The sequence below is a fragment of the Athene noctua genome, chromosome 6, assembly GCF_965140245.1.
Source record: "Athene noctua chromosome 6, bAthNoc1.hap1.1, whole genome shotgun sequence".
Taxonomy (NCBI): Eukaryota; Metazoa; Chordata; class Aves; order Strigiformes; family Strigidae; genus Athene; species Athene noctua.
This window is the reverse complement of record NC_134042.1, coordinates 13,601,465-13,624,319: the sequence shown is the minus strand read 5'-3', so window position 1 is coordinate 13,624,319 and position 22,855 is coordinate 13,601,465. Positions and strand designations below refer to the sequence as shown.

General features: G+C 42.3%; 1 protein-coding gene across 6 annotated transcripts in view; it reads left to right on the top strand.

Annotated features, from left to right (window-relative positions):
• Positions 1–22,855, top strand: part of RGS6 (regulator of G protein signaling 6) — a 289,933-nt gene that overhangs the window by 199,483 nt on the left and 67,595 nt on the right. For all 6 annotated transcript variants that reach the window (XM_074909645.1, XM_074909642.1, XM_074909643.1 and 3 more), the window contains 5 exons: positions 13,049–13,099; positions 14,542–14,648; positions 16,904–16,955; positions 19,689–19,753; positions 22,690–22,766. In XM_074909645.1, coding sequence (XP_074765746.1) covers positions 13,049–13,099; positions 14,542–14,648; positions 16,904–16,955; positions 19,689–19,753; positions 22,690–22,766 — 352 coding nt within the window. The remainder of the gene's footprint in view (positions 1–13,048; positions 13,100–14,541; positions 14,649–16,903; positions 16,956–19,688; positions 19,754–22,689; positions 22,767–22,855) is intronic.

Here is a 22,855-nt window from a genome sequence, read left to right as displayed (position 1 = left end):
GGTGTTTATTTTCCTCTGGGAGGACAGAAGAAGTTCGGATTACAGATGTTCAGCTGTATGAGTTCTCCACCTGATTCCAGGCTCTTATCTGACTTTGCATTTCTTGAGATCCACAGAAACAAAGATGTCCCTTTACCTCCCCAGTGAAATAGAAGCAAATACATTTCTAAACGTCAAGGTCTATTGCACAGTAAAAAGCTTGGCATTCCCACTAGGTCTCACAAATATTTCTGTACATACCTAACTTTATTCTGGGAGTGGGCTGGCGAGCTGGCTGCACTGGGATGGGGTGGGGTGGGGTGGGTGACAGATTCTGCTTGGCACCTCGCCCAGGCTGGCGGTGCGGCGATGGGAGCGCCGCGGCCGCTGTCTTGCCATCTTTCTCAGGGACTGTTGGTGCGAGATGCAGATGACTCATTGAGGAAAAAGAGGAGCATCTCGCATCTGAGCCTGTTCCTCGCGAACGCGTGGTCCTGAGGCGAAAGTGAAAAATAAACAGAAGATAAACAAAGCTTTTCCTCCCTCCGCCTTTCCACGCCTGTTCTCAGACACAACCTGATAGTGTGACCTGTTGTATTTTACCGCGTGCGTGTTGATTTCCAGGGACCGTTTCGTCTCACTAATCCTGTACCCAGTGAGTGGTGGCAGCAGAGCCGGCGTCCCTCTCCCTGCCGTGTTTCTCCCGGGGCGGGGAGAGGTCGGTGCCCGCTCCTTTCCGCCTGGAGCCCGTGTTTACTGTCGTTATCTGCCAAATTAGTTACGTCTTAAGATCATGAGCCGTGCTTTCAAACCCGGTGCGGGCTGCCTCTGCTTTGCCGTCAGCGGGCCTGCTGGCTTCCAGCGCCCGGTAAGCTGCCGTCGGCGGGCTTCGGGGCAGGGCCCGGGCAGGACGTTGGGCCGTACCCCGAGGCGGGCCGGTGGCCGCGGCTGCCGGGGAGCCGCCGAGGCGGTCCAGGCCCCGGCCCGAGGCCCAAGGCCGCCGCCTCCCGTTCCCTGGGCAACACCACCACCTCCCGGCCGCGCGGGGCGGCTGCCCGCCGTGTCCGCCCTGCCCGCCGTGTCCGCCCTGCCCGCCGTGTCCGCCCTGCCCGCCGTGTCCGCCCTGCCCGCCGTGTCCGCCCTGCCCGCCGTGTCCGCCCTGCCCGCCCTGCCGGCCCTGCCCGCCCTGCCGGCCCTGCCCGCCCTGCCGGCCCTGCCCGCGGCAGCCCCTGCGTCGTCTCTCCCTGTCCCCTGTGTGAGGGCTGGTGCGCGGTGAGCTCAGCCTCCCAGCTGCCACCCAGAGGTTTAGGGCAAGGAGAAGGGAGAATGGGCAAAAGGTGAAACGAGGGAAGAAGCAATATGCCTTTTAAATGAGAACGTGGTCTTGAAAGCATTTGAAGAATATTTGTAAGCCCGGGAGAGGTTTGGTTGCATTGTAATAAGTGTTGATGGCCATAAAATCCACATGGCGTGGTCCCTCTGCGGCGGTCGGTGTTTGGGACTTTCGGAAATAGGGTTCCAGCAGACACGCTCACATCTGCAAAACCAGCGTTTGCTTTCCGTCCCTGCTCGTTGAAACCTCACTGTTGCTCTGACATCCCTGTCAGCCAGCTTACTGTGTAATGAAATTCAGAGGCAGGACTAACTCTGTGTTTACCCAGCGCCTACTGGTGGGACCCTGAGGATATTACAGTATAAATGTGAAACGGTTGTTGTTACTGAAAATCAAATACAGAAGTCTTGTGAGAACAAATGAAATACATTGTCTTGTTAAAATTATGATATTTACAGGAATATATTTTGTTAAAGTGTTTAAACAGTTCTAGTTTCTCCAATCACTTGTGAAACTGTTCTCTGAAGATACTTTAAGACTTTTCTCCCTAAACTTCCCATCAATTACTTCCTAAGACCTAACAGAACACAGTGTTGATGGCATGGAAAAAAGCTTTTGCTTCACATAGAGAGAATTTTGAGTTTTACCTATTTGGAAACTAAAAGCTCCAGAATGTATTTTGATGCATTATAAGGTTGTTTTGTGCAAATTCACCCAGGCAAACTGTGCCTGCTCAGAAATGTGAGGTCTGAGGCTGCTCCTGCCACTCTCACAAGGACTTGGCTCAGTTCAGAGAGCACAAAGCAGCTGATGTATTTCTACAGTGGTGTATTTCTAGAGAGCCATACCAGGCAGGGTTTTGTCCAGAGTCAGTGGTGACAGTCAACAACTGACCCTCACCCTTGAGAGGCCTCCAGAGAGAAGCGAGTGAAGCTGCTGGGCCTCAGACTGAGGTGGTGTTGGGTGGAAATGGAAAGCAGCAGCCCTGGCTGGTTTGTGCCACTGCTGTCGGGTGTTGCACCACGAAGCTCTCTGAAACGAGAGCTACTTTGAACGAGGCTGATCCTCACTGCATGAAGAATGGCTTTGTAAAGGCTGCGCTTTGTGCTCCTGCTTGGATAACAACCAAATACGGGGCCGTGGCTGCTCTGAGCCCATCCCACATTCAGCACCTGTGCCATCTGAAATCATCACTGCTTCAAAGCAGCCCGCCAGCTTTTCCAAGTCCAAACCCATACTTACAGCAGAAGGAGTTAGATAAAATGTTGGTTTTCAAATTCTTGGAGAGGGAAAAAAAGAAAAAGAAAGGAAAGAAAATATTTTACTAAATTCCTTCTGTCATAGTATGGAAACAAAAATACCTTATAAAATTCATAGACACATATTTTGTAGATCTAAGCTACAGTGTTTTGACAGTAAATTCAGTTATTTTAAACTGAACGGTACCTGTTTAATGCAGCTTTCAGCTTTTCAAAATGTTTCTCATTATCAGAGGGTTTTTTTGTGAAATAAACTTGAAGGACTTACCTATATTTAAAAATGGTGTTTCCTGTCTGCTATTTCAGAGACACTGATTGTTGTTTTTACTGCTTCTATTATTATGCGCAACCCTGTGAAATCCATCAAGTGTAAGAAAGAAAGAAAGAACAAATCATTTGCCTATTTTGAACTTGTTACTTAATTACAAATAGTAACAGTTGTTGATTGTTTCAGTGTTAAAATTAAATCACTCTGCACATTTAAAACTCATCCTGATATAAATGTCTGCCCAAATTTTAAATGCAGGAATGAGCTGTCGTGGGCAAATCAGTTGCTCCTTGCCAGTATAAGAATCTTTTAACACATGGCTTAAGGAGCCCTGTTTAAAATACGACCTCTAGTGTTACTGCCAATACTGTCTCTTTGTTTAGCATGGCAGTAAGTTAATTGTCAGCAATTAATATATGATCGTAATTAATCTGGTGTTACCCTTGACTAAAAGAAATTATATGTGCAACTTTAATCCCACCGGAGAATTGTCCCTGATTGACTCCTGCACCAGTACAGAGCTCCAGTGAGGCCAGCTGCACTCTAATGCACCCTGCGTTTTACGTGATTGAAAGGCCTAGCAGGGAAAGGGGGGGGAAAGCCAATTATTTCATTTTCAGGACAACGAACTCCTGGAGGGAAGAGAGCTACAGATGTCATATTATTTCATTTTCCAGATAACGTGACTGTTACTGCATCACTGGAGACACGGCATGTGGTTCTCACCTTTCCTGAAGAATAAGAGGGAAAAGTGTAGCAATGTGTCAGGTTGAAGTTGGTTTCTTAGAGAATTCAATGATGCTAATTATCCTTATCTGTAATAGAGAGCACAGACAATAATGTTGCCACTTAACATGGAATTGTGTGATCTTGTGAAAGAGATCTGTTGTGGCCAGAGCTCTTTAGAAGGTTTAAAAATTGAATGCTTCTGCAAGCAGAATTACTGTGGAAATTCATAAGAACCCAGTGTAGGTGAGGACTACAGGGTCAGATCTCCTAGTAAATAAATATTGTGCCAAAATCATTAAAATGCTGCAGCTTGCAGAGCACTTTATTGTCTTGCACCAGTCGGTGACATTTACACCTTCACAGGGAAACTGTTATAACTGGTGAGGGCAAGGAGGACCTTGATGTGACAGCCTTTGAAACCCGCTTTGTGAATGAGGACGCAGTGTGAAGCGACCTGATAGCCGCATGCTGAAATACACCAGTCTCCTTCTACATTTTATCGATCCTCCTCTTTCCCGGAGAAGAAAAGTTGTTATTAAAAATACTAATATATGATGGAGAGGACAGAAAGATTGCCTTTGATTTAAAGGCTGTGCACATGAATTGCATAGCGGTAAAAATGTTTCAGCCCTAACAAGATATGACACAGGAATCTTCAAAAGCCCCGATTCCAGCAGTGCTCAGAGTTGCTTCCCTTGCTGTTTTGCTGCTGAATCATTTTGACAGCGTGAGGAACAGGGTCTAAACACTACTATATGGCAAAGAGCCAAACTGCTAAGCTGTACGAGCCACTTCAGTAGTCTGAGTAATGCAAAGGCAGAGCAGCCTGAAAAGCAACTGTAAATTTATGATCAATTGTAGGTGTAAAGGTACATCTTGAGACATCCGCAGTTCTTAGCGATTTGTAAAAGGAGGTAACTTCTGATGCTGCTATGAAATGCTGTTACTGTTGCTGCTGGGAGGCTGGGACTGCAAGGTACAATTTTCCTGCCTCTTGTATACTTCTATAATGGCTCTCAAGGCAATGTCTTCTGTGGGTGTTACGGGAGGAATAGGTACAGGTTTGAATGACACAAAGTGTGGAATTATTAATTTTTTTTGTTCTGCCGTTTCCTCTCGTAGTAACAGCAGTTTGTTCAGAGTTGTGTTTGGGGAGAGAAGATGTGGGCACAGGTCACACAGTATGTCTCTAATTTAGAGCAGGCCAAATTATAGCCAGATGAAGCAACAAGCAGAGGGGATTGCACTGGGGTTATGGTATATTCTGGGTTCTGGAGGGTGCGTGTGTTTGGGTCTGTCAGCATGTTTATCGATGCTGGGCCTGTGTGTAGGTAACACAGCAGCTCATGATTTCCAAGGCAGGTGAGGAATGTTTAGCGCAAATAAATCTGCGTAGCTGCTCCTGCGGTAAAACTACTGCTGGCATCTCTTGTTGTGAGCAAGTGCCAGTGTGTCAGCAGTCAGAGGCGCTGAGCATCGGGTGCGAGGGCTGGGCTGATGTGACACAGCTCTGTCGAAGTGGAGTGAGAACAAGGCTGAGGCTGGCGTAGCACCAACGCTTTATATCAGTGCAGGTCAACTGGAAAAAGACCTTTTGCTGGTATCGCTTTTTTTCCAGTTGAGGACCTGGTTTAAGCTGTCCTGGCAGACCTCTCTCACTGGGATTAACTGTGTCCATTAAGAGGTTTGCTAACTCAGCCTTACTAATACCACTGTAGAGCAATCATTTTAAATCCAGAGCTCTCAGCTAGTGGCATCCTTCTGCTCCTCAGTGCTGGCTGCCTGCTTTTAAGTGTTGTTGTTGATGGGAGGGTACTGCAAGCCAGAAGCCTGTCTTCGGGTATGTCTTCTGCTACTTGCTTTCACGCCTTGTAAAGCTACCTGAACTATTTTTAGATGGGGAGCACTGTAACAAAAGCAGTCTGGCAATGATAACTCTGAGACCTTATGATCTAATTTATCTTTGTTACCTGGGTAAATTAGCCCACACAGAGCTCTGCGCTGTCATGTCTGATCATTTATTGATTCCTGCCTAGTGAAAATCTTCCTCTACAGGTCTGCATCATAGCGCGTACGTGCGCTTTGGTAGCCTGACTGATATGATGAGAAGGCAGAAGTCCCTCCAAGTAGTAGTTCAGAAGAAGGAGCTGTTAACACAGGAATTTGGATTTTGAAAATCTGTGTCTTTCATCTTTCATATCTGTCTGTATTTAAAATGCAAGCAGGAGAGATTGTGTGTGCGTGCGTTACATGTAAAATACATTTTGGAGGCAAAGATCAAATTTACACTGCAGTGTTGATGGTTAAATTGTGAATTTGGAGCCCATTACTTTGTAAGCTGTTTCAAAGCGTATTAGCACTCAGTTGCTAGAAATTCCTGTACAATTCTTAGCTAGAGCACACAAGCAGCTCTGTGACTGGTGTGCTGCCCTCCACCTGGTCTGGTTCCCTGACCTGATTCCCTCAGCTGCTCATCTTCTTTCCCCACCATGACTACATTTGTGTGGCATTTTCTCCCTCCTTAGAAGGTTTTCTTCTGTCACTCACACAAGTGTCTATCAACACCTTGCAATGCAGCTGCAAGTCTGGGTCATGACTCCCTTTTGTGAAAGAATTTATTAATAGACTTGCTCTTAATTTGCTTCAGGGCCTGGTGTCAGGGACAGAAACGTGCACAAGTCAAACATCAGAGTTGTTAATTTTAATAAGCTATCGATAAATCTGTGATCAGATTCTTATGTGATTTTGTTTACACAGATATGGGCACTCATGCAACAGAGGTACAGAGTGCTTTCTGAGTTCACAAGCAATATCCAAAACCCAATTATTAGTATTTATATGGGACTCATCTCTGAAATACCAGCATTTGGAGTAGATAGACAAACATACTGAACAGCTTTCTGTAGATAACACTTAGTAAAGGAAGCAGAGGAAGGATGAAGAAGTGGTTGGAATGTCATATCAGCCCAAACACTGTAATAAATATACCCACAATGTTGTCAGCAAAAGTAGAGAATCAGAGATTCTGAACCCATTAAATTTACAAATATTCTGTCCTTGTGTTGTCTTATCATCCTGGAATGTTTATGTGGAACTTTGTTCCATGTGCTGTTTTCCACCTTCCTAACAAGCATCATTTTTACTTCACGCAAAGCATTCCATTTTCAACTTTTTTATTACAAGAAAAGTAAGCTGTGAATTCAAGCACTCAAAAGTTACAATGAACAGAAAGACTCCTTAGAAACTTTGGTTTCTTTGATCAAAAAGGGGTAACACCCCTGCTGCTAATGATTGTTAATAATTCACAAACAAAATTTAAAGTGAATATAATGTAAAGGGAAATTGCTATTGCTAGAAGCTCTAAGCTGTTGTAGCTTTGATGATGCTCCTTGCTGACACTGAGTGGTGCAATTACCACATGCTGATGGAAGAGAGCCGCGATTACCGCATTTTCTGAGTCAACTGCTGAGATATTTTTTTAGTTGGCATTGGTGTTTATCTATGTGCTTATTGTAGGAAAATTCTATAAAGTGCTTCCCCAATATTTGTAACAGAATACTAGGGAGAAACCTAGATATTTCTCTTTTTTGTTCTTACCATAAAAATCAGTGCTTTGCATTAAATCCCTACTGTGAGCAGGAGTCTATACTTCCAACCTAGCTGAAATCACTGTGGGAATTGGTGGGGGACTCTGTGTCAGAAAAATAGTAGCAGGGAGTACTGGAGGCCTTGAGAAATTTTGTATTAAACCATTTTGCCCTTTATCATGGATAATGTTCATTTGTTTATTTTTGTAAGTCTGGTGGTAAAAATGTGGATAATTAATTAATCTTTCTGTCCTAGATTTACCAAGGACCCAGTGCTATTTGTGGAGGGACCAAAACACGTTATTTCCATTTAATAGTGTGATTTCTGTGATTGACAGGGTAAAAAGCAGCTTGAGTGGCTGCTTGTACACCTATGCATGTATTCGTATGACATTTTGATTGCTTGTAATTTATTTCTTTTTGCAATCTTGCTTTTCTCATAGAAATATTTAAAAATTGGTCTGAGTTCAGGAGCAAATTGTGTGGAAAATTTGGTGCTAAAATGGGTTCGTTTGTTTTCAAGAATGAAGTGACAGGAAGGAGAACACATTTTCACACTTGCATGAAAAGACAGTCTGGACCTTGAGTTTGGAGGTGACTGACAACAGAGGCTAGGCATGTAGCTTGTTCGCCCACAGAGTGTGTCATGGAGTGTGTAGATAAGGTCTAGGATGGAGGTGAACATTTCACATTTTTTGTATTCCTTTTGTAAAATAAAAAAAACCCACCACACTACTATGCAAAAATATTTAATACTGTTTTTTAAATCATTAAAATATGTTCAGAGAATATTTGGGTTACACTAACACTGGAAAAAGACAGGAAGTAACGAAGCAATCTTAACGTCTCTCTCAGTAGTCATGCATATATGACAAAACCTTTCATAACATGATCAGACAGTTTGGTTTGTGGTTTTATTTTTTTAAGGCATCCCTTTCTTCAGTGTTGGTATTTGTTAGTGCAATGTCAGTCTGTAAACAATCTGAGATCCAAAGCATCCCACCTGATCAGCTGTAGCTGCTGGGTGGCATCCAGTGATCAGGGCTCAGTTTAGCAACTCCCATCAGAAAGGACAGACTTTAGTCCTTGGTCACTGATGCCACACCTGGGCAACACGCCATGTCCCATGTCAAATCACCGTGCACCTCCACTTGTCAGGACTTGCCAGTGCTGCCACCTCATGACACTCAGCAAAAAATGCAGTTGTCTTATCAGGCCTAAAAAGAAATGCAAAGGTGCACATTTGCTGAAGTTTCATAAATACTCTTGTATTTTTTAGTTGTATACACATACGTGTGTGTGTATGTATGTGTGTATGCCTTGCCAGGGACATGCCAAGTCCGATGGATGACAAGCAGACCCTTGTGGTCCTGGCTCTTTTGCCCAGAACCAGCAGCACAGCCTCCATGCCAAGCAGCAGACCTTTAGAAATTGCTGGATTAGGGTACATCATCCTATCTGCCTTTGCCATTTCACACAGCATGTGGAAGGTGGGCTAATCAGATTATAGATGCCTCTACATTTTCCAAGTAAGTCCTGGATTTTCTGGAATAGGTAGAACAACTTAGGTTGAGTAGAAAAGGCATCGAACACAGTGGTGGTGCCTCACCTCATTAACTGTATCTTGCTGATGGCCTCACACCTTGTGAACTTTTTTTTAATTTATCTTTTCATGGCTGGCCACTCATTTGTCATGCTGACAGGCAATGGCCTTCTGAGAACACTAGCTACTATTATGGGATCACTGAGGCCGAACAGAATGAAGAAAATAGCAAGAAATATAAAAGTGCTAGTCTGTCTCTAAACCAGGTAGGTGGATAAATGGTCATTGTGAATCTGTTTGCGCATACAAATTCTGTCGGTATTAAGCAACTTGATCTACTTCAGCTTCAAATAAGAGCCTAAAGGAAAAAGATATAATTCATTATAGGTGAGGAGGAAGTAGATGTTCACAGGCTGTTGACTATCCTTGATCTGAGCATACTGACTGAGGAATCTCTGAGGAATCCACTGAGGAAATGTGGATATATGGAGAGGGGCATAGAGGAGATGGGGGCCATTCCTCTACCTGGATCTAGCAACACTTTCTATTACAAAAACACACTCAACTATTTGTTTTCAGAAGATCTCAAATGCCCTGTTAATGTTTAGTGGAAACATGTCAGGGTCAAGGGTCTCCCTCGGGTGTCCTCTGAAAAAGCCTGTGAAATGTGGAGTCTGAAAATCAGCCAGAAAAGATCTTTTTGTGAAGGTGAGTCATGTGAGGACCATCCATCAGGCTTAACCTACAGGAGAGGTTAAGATGAAGTTTTCTGGAAAACTTACACATAAAGGAATCTGTGTCTTGGTCTCACAGAGGAGAGTCTTGTAAAGGATTCACTCAAGTCTTCACAGTGTCTTTTAAGGATAAATCTGAATTTTCTCATTTGAGGAAGGGCATAAGTAGTATCTGTAGGGGGGCAAAAGTAGGTTGCAGTGATAGAAACAGCCGCAAGCAGAGGCAAAGCTAATGTATGAAAGTAACCCTAAAAAGTGAAGGTGTTATGAAGATGGCAATAAAGAGTTTTCATTATGATTGAATATTAATTAGTGACATGGCTATTAATGATGACAGTAATTAACAGAGGAAGGAAAGACTTGTCATTGTCCCGAGGGTGAGTAATCAGTCTTGGCAGGTGATAAATAATGGTTCAGCAAACTCAGCAGAAAGATAATATGTCTGCCTCAGGACAACTGGAGAACAGCTATAACATCTTCCAGGCTCTTGGCAACATTCAGGAATGACTTCATGTTTTTAACAAAGACAAATTAAAATCCCTGATCTCAAGAGTTGTTTATATTCCAGAGTGGCTGATCACAGGAGTTCTGGTTGAGTTGATGCCTTCAGTTTACTTACCCCTTTAAACCTTTTTCTTTCAATCTTAATAACAGGGGGAAGAAAGACTGAGGAACCAGTTTCCAGCATTACTTGAATTTTTCATTGTAGTTTAATGAAAATTGAATAGATTCCTCAAAAGAGGCCTAGAGCTGGGGACATGATCATTCTGTGTAAAAGGGGAGTGGGACTTAATCCTGCATTAAGTATGTCCTGTATTTCTGGAAAGGGATCATGCAGAATGCACTTCATCTCCCTTGAGCAAAGCAATGCGCTACTCTAGGTGATTTTCAGGTATCTGCGGTCACGTCACTTGGCAATAAGATGCCTAAGAGATCACTGCAAGCATGTAATCTGAGACCAAAATCAGGAGAAACAGTGGACTTTTTAGATTGGGGAATGAACAGAAAAACCCAAGAAAGATTTTGGTTTTGCTTGAACCAAGACAACATTATGTGAGGTTTTGTTTTGTTTCTAACAATACAGAAGCATTTCAGTTTGACTCTTCTTGAAACGGTTTTCTAACTCCAAATGTTTTGTTGTATCTTTAGGATATTTTTGTTTTGTAAAAGGCAAAAGGGAACATCCATATTTATAAAATATTTTGTTAACAAACTTGTCAAAACAAGAGTTACTGGCTCTGAACATTTTTCCCATATGTTATTCAGCAAGCACTGTTCACTAGATGTGTTCTCATCTAGCAGGTAGTTTTGGACCCCTCAGACATCTTTTTCTGAATAAATTTACTATTCACAAAAAATTATGTGACGTTAGGATGCACATGGCAAGGCGGTTTCAGTAGAGACAGGAAAGCGCTGGCAGCATTGCCAGAGGCATTGGTTAGATATTCTGCAAGGTACTGCCTGCCAGTCTGGTGACCCTAGCGTAAAGAAATGGAACTTAAATTTGAAAAGTTGCTGAATGCTAAAGCAGAGAGAGACCATCTTAAGAGGACATTAAAAGAGTTTGGTTGGTTGTTTCAGCCCTCTGAAGAAACACTCAGGAGAAGCTATCAAGGAAGAAGAATTCTTTCTGTTGAATGATAAGAAAGAGATGGTATAAAATACATGTAAATTGCATATTAATGAACTTAGTCTGGGAAGTTACAAGGAGAGTTCCATCTATCCAAACACAAAAAACAAACAAAAAAATTCTGGAATAGCTTTCCAAATTGGATAGCAGCAACTTAAATTGCTTCTAGGTGGAGGCGGGAGGTGTGGAGAGTGACTTTAGAGCTGAGATTACAAGCTTGTGAGATGGATCCTTTAGTGCCTGGTTTGTTGATGGCTTCAAGACAGATTGAGACAATGTCCAGCTGATGTTTGTTGATCACATCTGTTTGCCCAGTATTTAAGTGAATGCTTCCCTGATCTTTATGAGCTCTGCTGATTGCCTGCAGGGGGAAAAGTTGTTTCGCTTGCCTTGGGTGGGGGATGAGGGATATCAGGTTCATATTCCTGCTTGCTGCTGAAGCCTGACTGATGAGGGTTTACTGGTGCACCTTGCAGAGTCGTGGGTCAACTTGTGTTGTCAGGGATAGAGGGAGTCCACATTTGTAGTGGGACTTTGACCTGTATGGGTGAGTCACTCAGCCCTGCAGATGTTGCGGGGACCTGGGACACTAGCAGTGCCTGTTGTGTCTCTCAGTGGCACATTGTAATTGTGACCCCTGACTTTTGTTGTTTTTAAGTTTTGCTGAGGGTGTGGGGATGCTCTGGGCCTATGGAAAGCAAAATGTCCTTCAGACTTTTCTGGAAGTGGCATCACGTGGGTTATGCTGTTTCTTAAAGTGCCCACCATGTCTGAATTCAGAAGTGCTCCATGCAGATAAGATCCTCTGGGGTTTGTTTAGTAAACCTGAGCCATATGGTTGACCAGTTCCTTTTTGTATGCTATCTTCAACTGATATATCACAAAGCATAGCACTAAGTATTACCAGGGCTATTAGCCTGCTGTATGTGAAGGCAAATATTTCTCAACAAATTGACTCTACGCTGAGAAGGGCTGGCTGTTAATGTCTGCACCCAGACAGGGCATCGTTAGGTTGTGCTGCACGATGCTGTAGCTTGGCATGGACTTGCTAAATTGCCTCCAAGTGCCTTTGCTGATTGCTGTTGAGTTTGGACAAGTCAAGTTAGCTGACTTGTATACACTACTATATTTAATTTTAAGCTTAACTTTCTGAGTATGGGATTTAAATAAATTTTGCTGCCCTGTCATGTTGTATCTTGATAAAAGGCCTTAGCTTCTACTGAACAGTGACACATTTTCCACTTCCATGATTTCCATTCGAGCAACAGAGGAGTTGTATGCCTGCAGAGGATCACTCCTAGAGATCTTTAAGCTGCCTAGAAGAGAGCAACAACCTTTGTACTACTTGATGGGCCCTGAAAGCCTAAAAAACTACCTGATAGGCCTTAAAGACTCACTTCCATGCTCCTGGCCACCATCCTGCTGGTGCAGTCACTAGCAGGTGACAGCTCAACAGGGGCTTGGTTAGAGGCACACTGAATACCACTTCCTTCTCCAAGATATTGCTTGTCTTTGGCAGAAGTGAGGAGGCTTTCCTCTGTCTTTTTTTGACTGATAACTTAGTTCTGTACTTTTAGATTATTGCCTTTGACATTACAGGTGCAAGGTGCCAGTAAATGCTCCTTCATCTCCTTGCTAGCTAGTGCTTGCAGAAACATAACTCCTGGTGTGCTGAGATGAGGGAGAAGCAACTGAGAGAGAACAAGTTACATGGAACCATTAGAGTAATATCTGACTTAAAGTATATCAAGTTTCCTATCACACAGAATACTTCTTGGGACTTAATACCTGTCAGTAAGTATATAATTATAGCAAGTCACAAGAAGGAAAAACATTCTGAAACCTCAGTGGAGATAAAAAGGAAAATGGAATAAAATTCATGTCAGTTATACCGTATGTATCTCAGTGTTATCTCTCTAGAGCTCTTAAACCCTCTGGTCTCAGTGTTTAATTCTTTCTTCTCTTTTTTTTTTTTTTTTTTTTAAGGTGCTGATATTGTGCAGTGGCTTATGAAGAACCTCAGCATTGATGATCCAGGTAAGGTGACCACAGCTGGGGATGAGCAGATACTCCATCTGTATTGTGTGTGCTGTTAGACAGTAGATACTGTTTTGCTACAGTCTAAAATACTTTGTGTGTGCTGTTAGACAGTAGATACTGTTTTGCTACAGTCTAAAACACTAGTGGAACAACAAGGTTAATTTAAGCATTGGAGGGAAGAAGGTGGGAAAGAGATAAGAATCAACAATTAAGTCTAACGCTTTACACTGCAACACACAGAAAACATTGTAGGAGTCTTAGCCTGTCTCTGAAATTGTTGCTACCTGAGAAATACTGATTGATTTCCCTTCCCAAACTTGGAAGGGAAGTTGGTGGGTGGGTGTGGTTAAGCAAGCAAATGCAGTGGGATGTTCTCATGGTGTGGAGAAAGGTAGCCGTGACTGACAGGACATACCAGCCAAAGGTGACACAGACACCATTACAGTATCAGATGATGGCTGCTAATTTATCACAACAGGTAAATAAATGGATGATCAGCCATAAATAATGATCAGTGCATGGGCACAGTCCAAATAGTTCATTCTTCAGAGAAACCAAAATCATTTTGACACAGTTAAGAACTATTGGAAAAAGAGGAAGAAAAGGTCTTCAGGTCCAGAAGTTTCTTTTCCTCTTCTGGAAAAGGAAAAAATCCTGCATCTCACCACTCCCAGTTTGTTTCTGCTGCCTACTGTCACCATGTAAAAGCAGAGATGGAGGCAGTGCTGTCTCACCCCGGGCATCCCTACACACACATCCCTTCTCATGAGTCCAGTTAAGTCCAAAATCCAGATTTCAGCTGCAGACAATAGCTTTATTATCTACTTGGGGATCCATGAGCAGCTGATGTGTATTTTGCAACTCTGAGAAAGTTGATGCAGCTTTTGATAGCTGACATTGGTTGAGAATCTGTGCAGATGTGCCTCTGGTGAAGGTTGCCCTGGCGCTGCTAGGCTATATATTCCCCTTTGCCTCTGCACCATTTCCTCTAATGAATGGCAGTGCTACAGTGTCAGGATTTGTCTTTATGAATAAACATGCCGCTAATGACCTGGTGTTGCAGGTGTTTGTCAGATTTGGTAGAGGCAAGTGGGGTTCACTGATGGAACAGGCTTCTTGTCAGCTGTCACCTGTGGTGGATAATGTGCTTTGAATTGAATTTCATTCAGACTGTAGAGCTGAACTGGTGTGTGACATTTTGTAAACACAAACCCAGCAGGTTAAATATTTGAGCAGTGTTTCATCTGTATTGTAAGGCTGATTTCTGCTCTTGTGCTTTGCACAGTTTGGTTGGAAGGCATAGGGATGTGGTGTGGGTACAGAGAGGCATGTGTGCGCCAGGTCTTCACGTGAGTCATTGCCAGAGCTGCTGCTGCAAGCAAAGGAGTGTGCAGTGCATGTCTTCCTGACATATCCTTGCTGTTTTCTCTCTTTCGCAGGGGAAGCAATACACTTGGGAAGTCTTATTGCTGCACAGGGTTATGTCTTTCCAATCTCAGATCATGTCCTTACCCTGAAAGATGATGGGACGTTCTATCGTTTTCAGGTTGGTGAGCCCTCTGCCTCCCTTGTGGCCCCTTCTACTGTCCCTGCAGTAATACTGCTGAAGTCACCTGCTCTTTATCCCTAAGCACCCATTAGGTTTATGAAGCCAGGGATTGAGGCCTTAGAAAGTTATGAAGTCCCTTCCAAAAGATCTGCTTTAGAATCCCAAACCACTCTCTTCTTTCTGACCCACAGTTTTTACATAAATGAACAGATATGTCCTGCGATTGTTTTTGATATGTGGCTGTTGTACTCAGATTTGAACTAAACCAGAAGGAAAATGGCTTTCAGGTTCTAACTTTGGCACAGAATTGAGTAGCCACCCTCCTGTCCAAAATGGACCAGGGCAAGCTTTGGAGTTGAACATTCAAGCTCTGGCACAGCAGAAAATTCAAATTTTTATCCTTTCTTGGTTACAGATTGGTGTGGAAGGGGGCAAGCTTCAGACTTGGCTTTTTTACAAAGGATGTGTAACCTTGGCAGTCACCTAAAATGGGACATCTCTATCCCTCAGTGTCCCTGTGCCTCCAGATGTGTTGAATTTTTAAAGCATCCTGCGCTTGAGTTTCATGCCCTGTCCAAAATCTGCTGCTGTCAACTTCCTAGATAACTGAGTGCTTGTGCTGCAACAACTCCTTTTGGACAGATTGCATAACTTTAAAAGAAGCAGTAAGTTCAAACCTGGAGTCCTACTGCCTAATCCTGCTGGCTGAATTTGTGTTTTTCTGTTACATGATCCTAGCCAGCTCCCTTATCTTTCCTGTGGCCTTTCTTCTGTTCACCCTCCTGTTCCTTCTTTACATTTTTTTCTCTTTTTTAGTTTTTATTTAAAAAGCCCGTTCTCCTCTTTGCATCTGATCTCACTGCTGCTCATGCTCACTGTCCTACTGCTAATGTGGTACGTGTTATCATATGAGACCAATGGCACAGTGAACAAAGCAGCCCAGGAGATCAAAGACCTCCCCTTATCTCACCCCACCTTCTGGTTACCTGGCATCATTCAGACTAAGATTTTTCATTACAATTCCCTTGCTTTTCTGAAGTCCTTCTCCTCCTGTCGTGTAAGGCTTTACAAAAGCAGGGGTAACACTGATAGCCCATTTAGTTATTTTTCTCTGTTTTAAATTACACCATAAGAAGTCTTGTGCAGCTCTCAGGAGCTAGATTTCAATATCATTTAATTCCTTTTCCTTATTTTAAGCCTGCGTAAATCATATCACCAAATTGTCTTGACTGCTTATGGACTTTTCCTTATCTTTTCCTACAACTTTTGCTTATTCTTTGCCTGTTGTAATTTCCCGCAACAGTTTTCCTCAGCTGTTTTCTGCAAATATAACCTGATAGAAACATGTTTCTTTTCCATTACTCTTTTCCTGCCACTTTCTACCTCAGCATCAGTCCCTTCTTTCACAATAGGTTATCGTCTTGTGAAGTTCATAAGATGTATGTCAGTGAGGACCATTGAACCTTGTATTGTTTGATCCCTCCATGTTTTCTCACAGTACTTTGGTGCAAGAAATAGTCTATGTGTAATGTCCTACACCCATTTGTGGCATTACATCAGTAATGCAAAATGGTGTTCTGTAATTTATGTGGTCACAGGGACATTATTTTTCATTCATGTTAAAACTGAAATACAGCCACACATAGTAATATATTGTAATTAATTGTAGCAATTGCACTATGCAGACCTGGATAGAAAACAAAAGCAGTAAGCTTAGCGGGACTTCTGCTTTCAGAACAACTCTAATCAGCTGAGTTTTGACCTCTGTCATCTGTTATATTTAAAAAGTAAATTGTTTTGTATGCTGCCAACCACACTTGTAGCTGCTCCAAAAAAGCAAGTGGTGTGTAGCTTATATAAAAGGCCATGAAGTTTCTCATGCTCTTAAAAAAAAATAGATTTAGCGGCCTGTGAATTGCTGGGGAAAGAGGAGGTTCTGGGGACAGGGGGTAAAAGGTCCACATTCAGATGAGCTGACAACAGCGTCTAAAATATAATCAGGATAATGAACAACCTCCTCAAGAGATGCTTGTATTACAGCATCTCTTTTTCCCTGCAGTGAGGAATGTTAAAGGTGATACCTCTGTGGAAAAGCATCCTCACTCTTAACTGAGACCTGTAGCAGTGTTTCCCCTGAGGGCAGAGACTAGGCTGTAGACTTTGTGATTCTTCTCTTTGTACTTGCAATGTTTTTCTGCATCTGAATTGTTTTTCATCTCTTAAATTACAAAAATGCCTATGTTGTTTCTTAGGCACCCTACTTTTGGCCTTCAAACTGCTGGGAACCAGAAAATACAGATTATGGTGAGAGTATAATTATTTCATTGTAGAAAGTTAGTACAGAAAATTTGTGATGGGAAAAATTATCCTTAAAATAATTACTGTTAGCCATCTAAACCCTTCATCAGCAGTTTCTTGTCAGACTGCAGCATCCGAGGCAGGTATGTGCCCGTCTCAAATACATGAAATGAAATCCCAGGGTGTCTCAAGCCCACGGAGCTGTAGCTGTCAAGTTCAGTGGGACCAGGGTTTTACCTACCGTTACCTTCATTTTCCCATAGCTCTGTTTCTTTTGGCAGGATTTATGGTGAGCAGAATATGGCTCCTTGGGAATCTTAAATCCAATATTGCTTTTGTGGGAGGACATACTCTGATCTGTAGCTGAATCTGATATGTTGATCAATAAAAAGTTACCTCATCTGGGCACTCATCTGGCTGATCAATAAACCAGTATATAACTGATGGCAATTTATAGTTAAAATCATCTGATATATGACATCAGACTTATTTTTCCCATTTTTTTAAGATTACCAGATGATAGCTGGTAAAAAAGAGACCAAGCATGGTTTATGAGCTAATAAACTGCAACATAGTGTGTTAAACATGTGAGTGCCTGCAGACAGTGATAATACGTAAAGAAAATATGTCAGTGTTATCTTTAGCTGTCTGCATGCAATATTGCTGTCTCTTCCAGAACTGCATTTTTTTCCACAGTTAAATGATAAAATCAATTGTTGCATCCTGGTGTGGCATTGGAAGAGGAAGTGAATCCATGTGTGCACTCATAGAACAGGAGCTTCTGGAAGTCCTTCTTTTGAAATATCTCATAATCTAAGATCAGTTTAGAACTCCTCCCTGAATAATCAGGTTTTGGTTTTTTTCTTTCCCGGGCAATAATTACTCTTCATTATGGATTCTGGAAATCATTTGCTGAGGTGGAAAAGTAGCCTGCAATGGTGTCTGTCATGTGACAGTTCATTTGGAGTCCTCATCTGCAAGGAAGCTAGCACAGACTTCTGTGTTTATCCCAGTAAGAGAACTGCTTAGGAGAAAACATGATGCTCTTCATTATATGCAAAATAATGTCCAGACATTACAGTCACCATATATAACTGTTTGAACTGTGCCAGATATGTATTCAGTAAGTATCAGAATAACAATCCAAAGAGGGAAGTTCTGGGTTTTTTTCCTATAGTATCTGATAAAGAACCGGTTTTGCAATCAGATTATTGTGCTGCAAGGGCATGGAGTGGAGCAGTACACCTCAAAATAAAGCCCTATATGAGCTGACCCACAGCTGGACAAGCTGCAACTGTATTAGCTCTGAGCCCTGTAGTGACAGATTTTCATCTGTCCCAGAAATCTCTAACATATGCTTATAATCAGTCTTTGCATATCAGAGGTCTGTACAGATGGAGTCTTCCCAGGAATTAATCCCAAACTAGCAGTAGACCCGAATAAAACTGAAATCCCAGCAGCACTTCATACTTTTTTTATTTGCATGGATCCACTTGCAGGACAGGAACTAACTTGCTAATGGCAGGTCACTGCCTAGCATGAAGAAATACTGTGAGATGACTGACTCTCACTTTATTTGATGTTATAAATGGCTTACAGAGGAAACTGCCCTTGAGATGTATAAATATACATGAACTGATCAGCTCTAGTTACCATGCATAATATTGGCTCATTATATAAATGTTAGAATTATAGGAATAGCATAGAATAGAATTACATAATTAGCACTGTTTGGTTTTTATATATTTTTTTTCTCAGTAGAAGAACAGGTTTCCAGTGAAAAACATCCATGAAGGTGTCAGAAAATTGTATTTACCAGCAAACTAAAACCCCATGATATAGAAAGAAAAGCTGAAATTTTCTGAAAAAGATTTATTGCAGTTTTCTGTAGATGATGTTTTGCCTTCTGCCCTGTCTTGAGTTGGTATGCTGCTGGACAATAAGTACCTGGCCCTGCATCATGAGAGAGGGCAAAACACAAGGAAGCTATAAAATTCACATCTAGATTCATCCCAAAATGAGAGCACTGGACCTCTATTATGTAGTTCAGACCTGACTGTAGACACAGGGTGTGCTGGTGACCTTGTGTTCCAGCCTGTAATGGAAATGGGGTGAGCTAGCAGGTCCAGCTGAGGCTTTCCCAGAAGGCAGCCTGGGACTGGTTTGATGTTGTGCACTAGGTTCATCTTGACTCTCAGAATCCCAAACCACATCAATTTCTGCAGTCTCTGCCTTTGGTGAAGTGTGAGGAGGTTTTTCTTGTCCAGCTGAAATGTGTGGAGTAAGTGGCTGGAGCGTATGAAAAAATGCTCAGATCATACCTTTAGGATCTGGCCTGTATTTCTCTTTCACTTCAATATCCTGATTTTTATTTCTTTTTAAACAAAAGGGGAAAAGAAGTGTAGGGCTGCTCACTTTGGCAGGCATATTCCCAAAGTGCTGAGAGGAACAGGTTGCTAATGCTAAATCTTTTACCAGCCCCAGAAGCAATTGTGCCTTTCTCAGACATCTTGTTAGGTCCTGGCATCTACTCTCAGCACTTTTAAATGAGATGTCCCAGATGTTTAAGGCCTCTGAGACTACTAGTGGGTAATGTCAGCTGGGTATTCAGCCCTCTCATTCCTTGGTTCATGTTGCTTTCTGATGAGAATGAACAGTGCATGGACCACTTTTTTCTTTATTAAGATCTAGTACTAATAATCTGTCTGTAATTGTTTTCCATTCTGTTTCTCCCTTTAGCCATCTATCTTTGCAAACGGACCATGCAGAACAAAGCTAGGCTGGAGCTGGCGGATTATGAAGCCGTAGGTACACTGCTGCTAGAGTTTAAAGCTGGGGGGTACAGGGAGGGCTTTGCTTGCCAATTGAATGCTGCCATTTTGTGCTGTGGCATCAGCCTTTACTGTGTCCTTTTTTAGTTGTCAGAATTGTGTGAAGGTTGATCTGGAGACATCAGGAATATGATCAGGGAACATCCCTGGCTTTGCAACATCTTAAATTAAAGCATCTGCTGTGTAGCCAGCCCTCCAAGATTGGAGCAGAATACACAGAAGCTTACATTCCTTTCCTGTTTCCAGTTAACAGTTCTTGGTTTATATAGCAGATATTAACACATGGAAATGACGGCTTTTCAGGTGCATTACTGCGCAATTAAATTGCTGATGACCTATCTAGTTATGAAAGTGATTTTCAGATATTAGACTTGGACTGTTTTCTGTATGCCATATAAAAAAGTATTACTCAAGCTTATTCAGGGCATGTTTTCTGTTACGAAATAGTTATCCGTAAAAATATCCCCAACTTTGGCTTCAAATGTTCAGGGTTTGGGTGGAGAGGAGTTGGAGGGTGAAGGTGGGAGGGGCAGGGCTGGTGTGAGTTTCTTTGAATACCAGCAGTGTAGCGCTCTGACCAGCTGAACTTTTCTTTCTATCCTACTGACTTTTCTTTGTTTACTAGCTCAACAGTGTAACAGCTGAATTTCCAATGTGGAGTGTTTCACTGGAGGGTTTGTTTACAAAGACAGTTTTAGTGGACTTCTGTGTTCATGTTTATTAAAATGAAGATATTTGTTATGTATATTGTAGGGTTTTTTCCAAGAATGGACTTTTTCCTTCTTCCTTACATTTTGTGGCCTTTGTGCACATGGATATATATACATGCCATTTGGTCCTTTCAGTGAAGAGCATGCAAAAATTGCCACTTATCTAGTCCATCCTGGAAATGCATCCAGAGTTCCCAAGAGTTCTAATCTTGAAGTAGGGGCATAAAGCAAGGAATATAATAATCTGCATGTACTTACATATCCTTTTGCTGCGTTTTCTCTTCTGCATATTGCTGATTTCATTATTAAAACCATTAAAATTGCTCACAGCCAACCAATTAACTGTAAGTACTCTAAAGATCTATCATAAAGCAACAAAAGGCTGTTCAGCAGCACGCACACTCCCACACACATACAGGGAGGCTATGGCTAAGTACTTTTGCACATTGTTGTCTACCGAGAGTAGCAATGCTCCAGTGATGGCAAATAATTAGATCTTGGCAGTCTCTCATTTTTCTTGTGAATATTGCATTGCACAATTAGAGATTACTTCTGCATTCAAACTTTGCTCTCTTAATTAGAGACAATCAGATAAGAATGGCACCAACTCTTCCTAGTCATTATGGGAGCTGAAGCAGATCCAGCAATGGAGATGTAAGCTAAGCACAAGTGAGAGAAACAGGTTTACAGGAGTGGGAAGGAGCCTTCTACATTTAGTACACATTTTTTGAGATGTGGCATGAGAATGCTTCTCCATAGGTAGCAGCACTGACCTGGAGTTTCCAAGGAGAATCTCTGCAAAGCATCTCAGGGGACATCATCTCAGTTTTAGGTTCTGCTTGCAGCATTCATAGACAACCCCTCCATTTATCCTGGTAGAGCAGTGGTCTTGATGATATGATTAAGTTTGCATAATTGTATTCAATTTTATTTATAATTGGCCAAACATAAGCATGATTCAAATACTGCTTCGATCGTGATCTTTCATTGGCTTCAGCATATTTATTCCGGAGGGCACATGTGAACATAATTTAAAACAAAATTAAAAAGAAAGAGAAACCCACAAAAAATTGTTTTTGCAGATAATTAGTTCTTTCCCATAGCCACAGTTGAGGAAATCATCACAGTTCAGCACAGCTGTAAATCATTTGCTTAACTGTTTTCCTCCATGTATATGAACTGAAATTCTCATACAGACTTGATGGTAACAGGGCCAAGCTTTATGCCTTGTGTTATACCAGAGTTTAAAGTAAATAGTAGGAAGATTTCTTCTAGCATTGAAATGCATGCACTTAAGCACTTTCTTGAAATAAAGGGAAGAGGTATAAAAAGAACGGCAGTAGAATTAATAGTATACATTTTCAATGAAAATTTGCAACAATTGAATCAGCTGTAATAGAGAAGAGCATCAGGTTAATGGTCTCATAGGCCTCCTTCTCAGGGTGGGTGTGGATATGTGACTTCGGGGTGCCATTTGAGCCTGAAATTCTGGCCATGTCCCGAGTTTGACCTGGAGCTATGATGAAGTCATATCCACCTCTGAATGTTCAGATCACAGGACTCTCTGTAATGGGGCTGGACCAGAACTTTTTACTTCAGATGCAGAGCTGGGCTGCATCTGGACCCAGTCTTTGCAGTTAGTGATGCTCATCATTCAGACAAACGAGCTATTTCCTTTTATGAATCATCCTTGTAATCCCCAGCCCTCAGTGCTGTGCAGCTGCGTAATGCTCTCAGCGGTTCTCAGGGTGAGTAAAGCAAGGGATGCTCAGGCTTTGCACCTCTGCAAAAGCCTGAAGAGAAGAGAGCAATGGGGGGAGGAAGGGAACGTGGGGATGAGAGAGAAACATGCAGGTGGCAGCCATCTGCTATCAGAAATGGAAGTTGTCAGCTTCACAGAGCTTCCCAGTGTTATCTTTGGGGAACGAGTCCATATTATTTTCATAGTGGAGCTCAGGCTGTCTTCATCACACTCCATTACTTCTCCCCAACAGGGCCCTCTTGACTGCAGCTATGGGGCTGCAGCCCAAAAGGATGTGTTACAGCCTTGTTTTGCCTGCAAGATACTGGCTTCTGTGTCTTGAGTTTTCCAGTTTAAAAAGAAAGAATAAAATAAACACCTGCCATGCTAACTGTGCTCTTAAGCAGTTGTTATAATTACAGAGATTAATTGTTCTTACTATTTTCATCTTTTGTCAGGAAAACTTAGCAAGACTTCAGAGAGCATTTGCAAGAAAGTGGGAATTCATCTTCATGCAAGCTGAGGCCCAAGTGAAGTGAGTAAACCTGGAGCACTGAACTGCACCGGTATTTAGAGCTGTGAAGGGACGGGGATTCTGTACAGATAAAACTTCTCTGTCAAAGT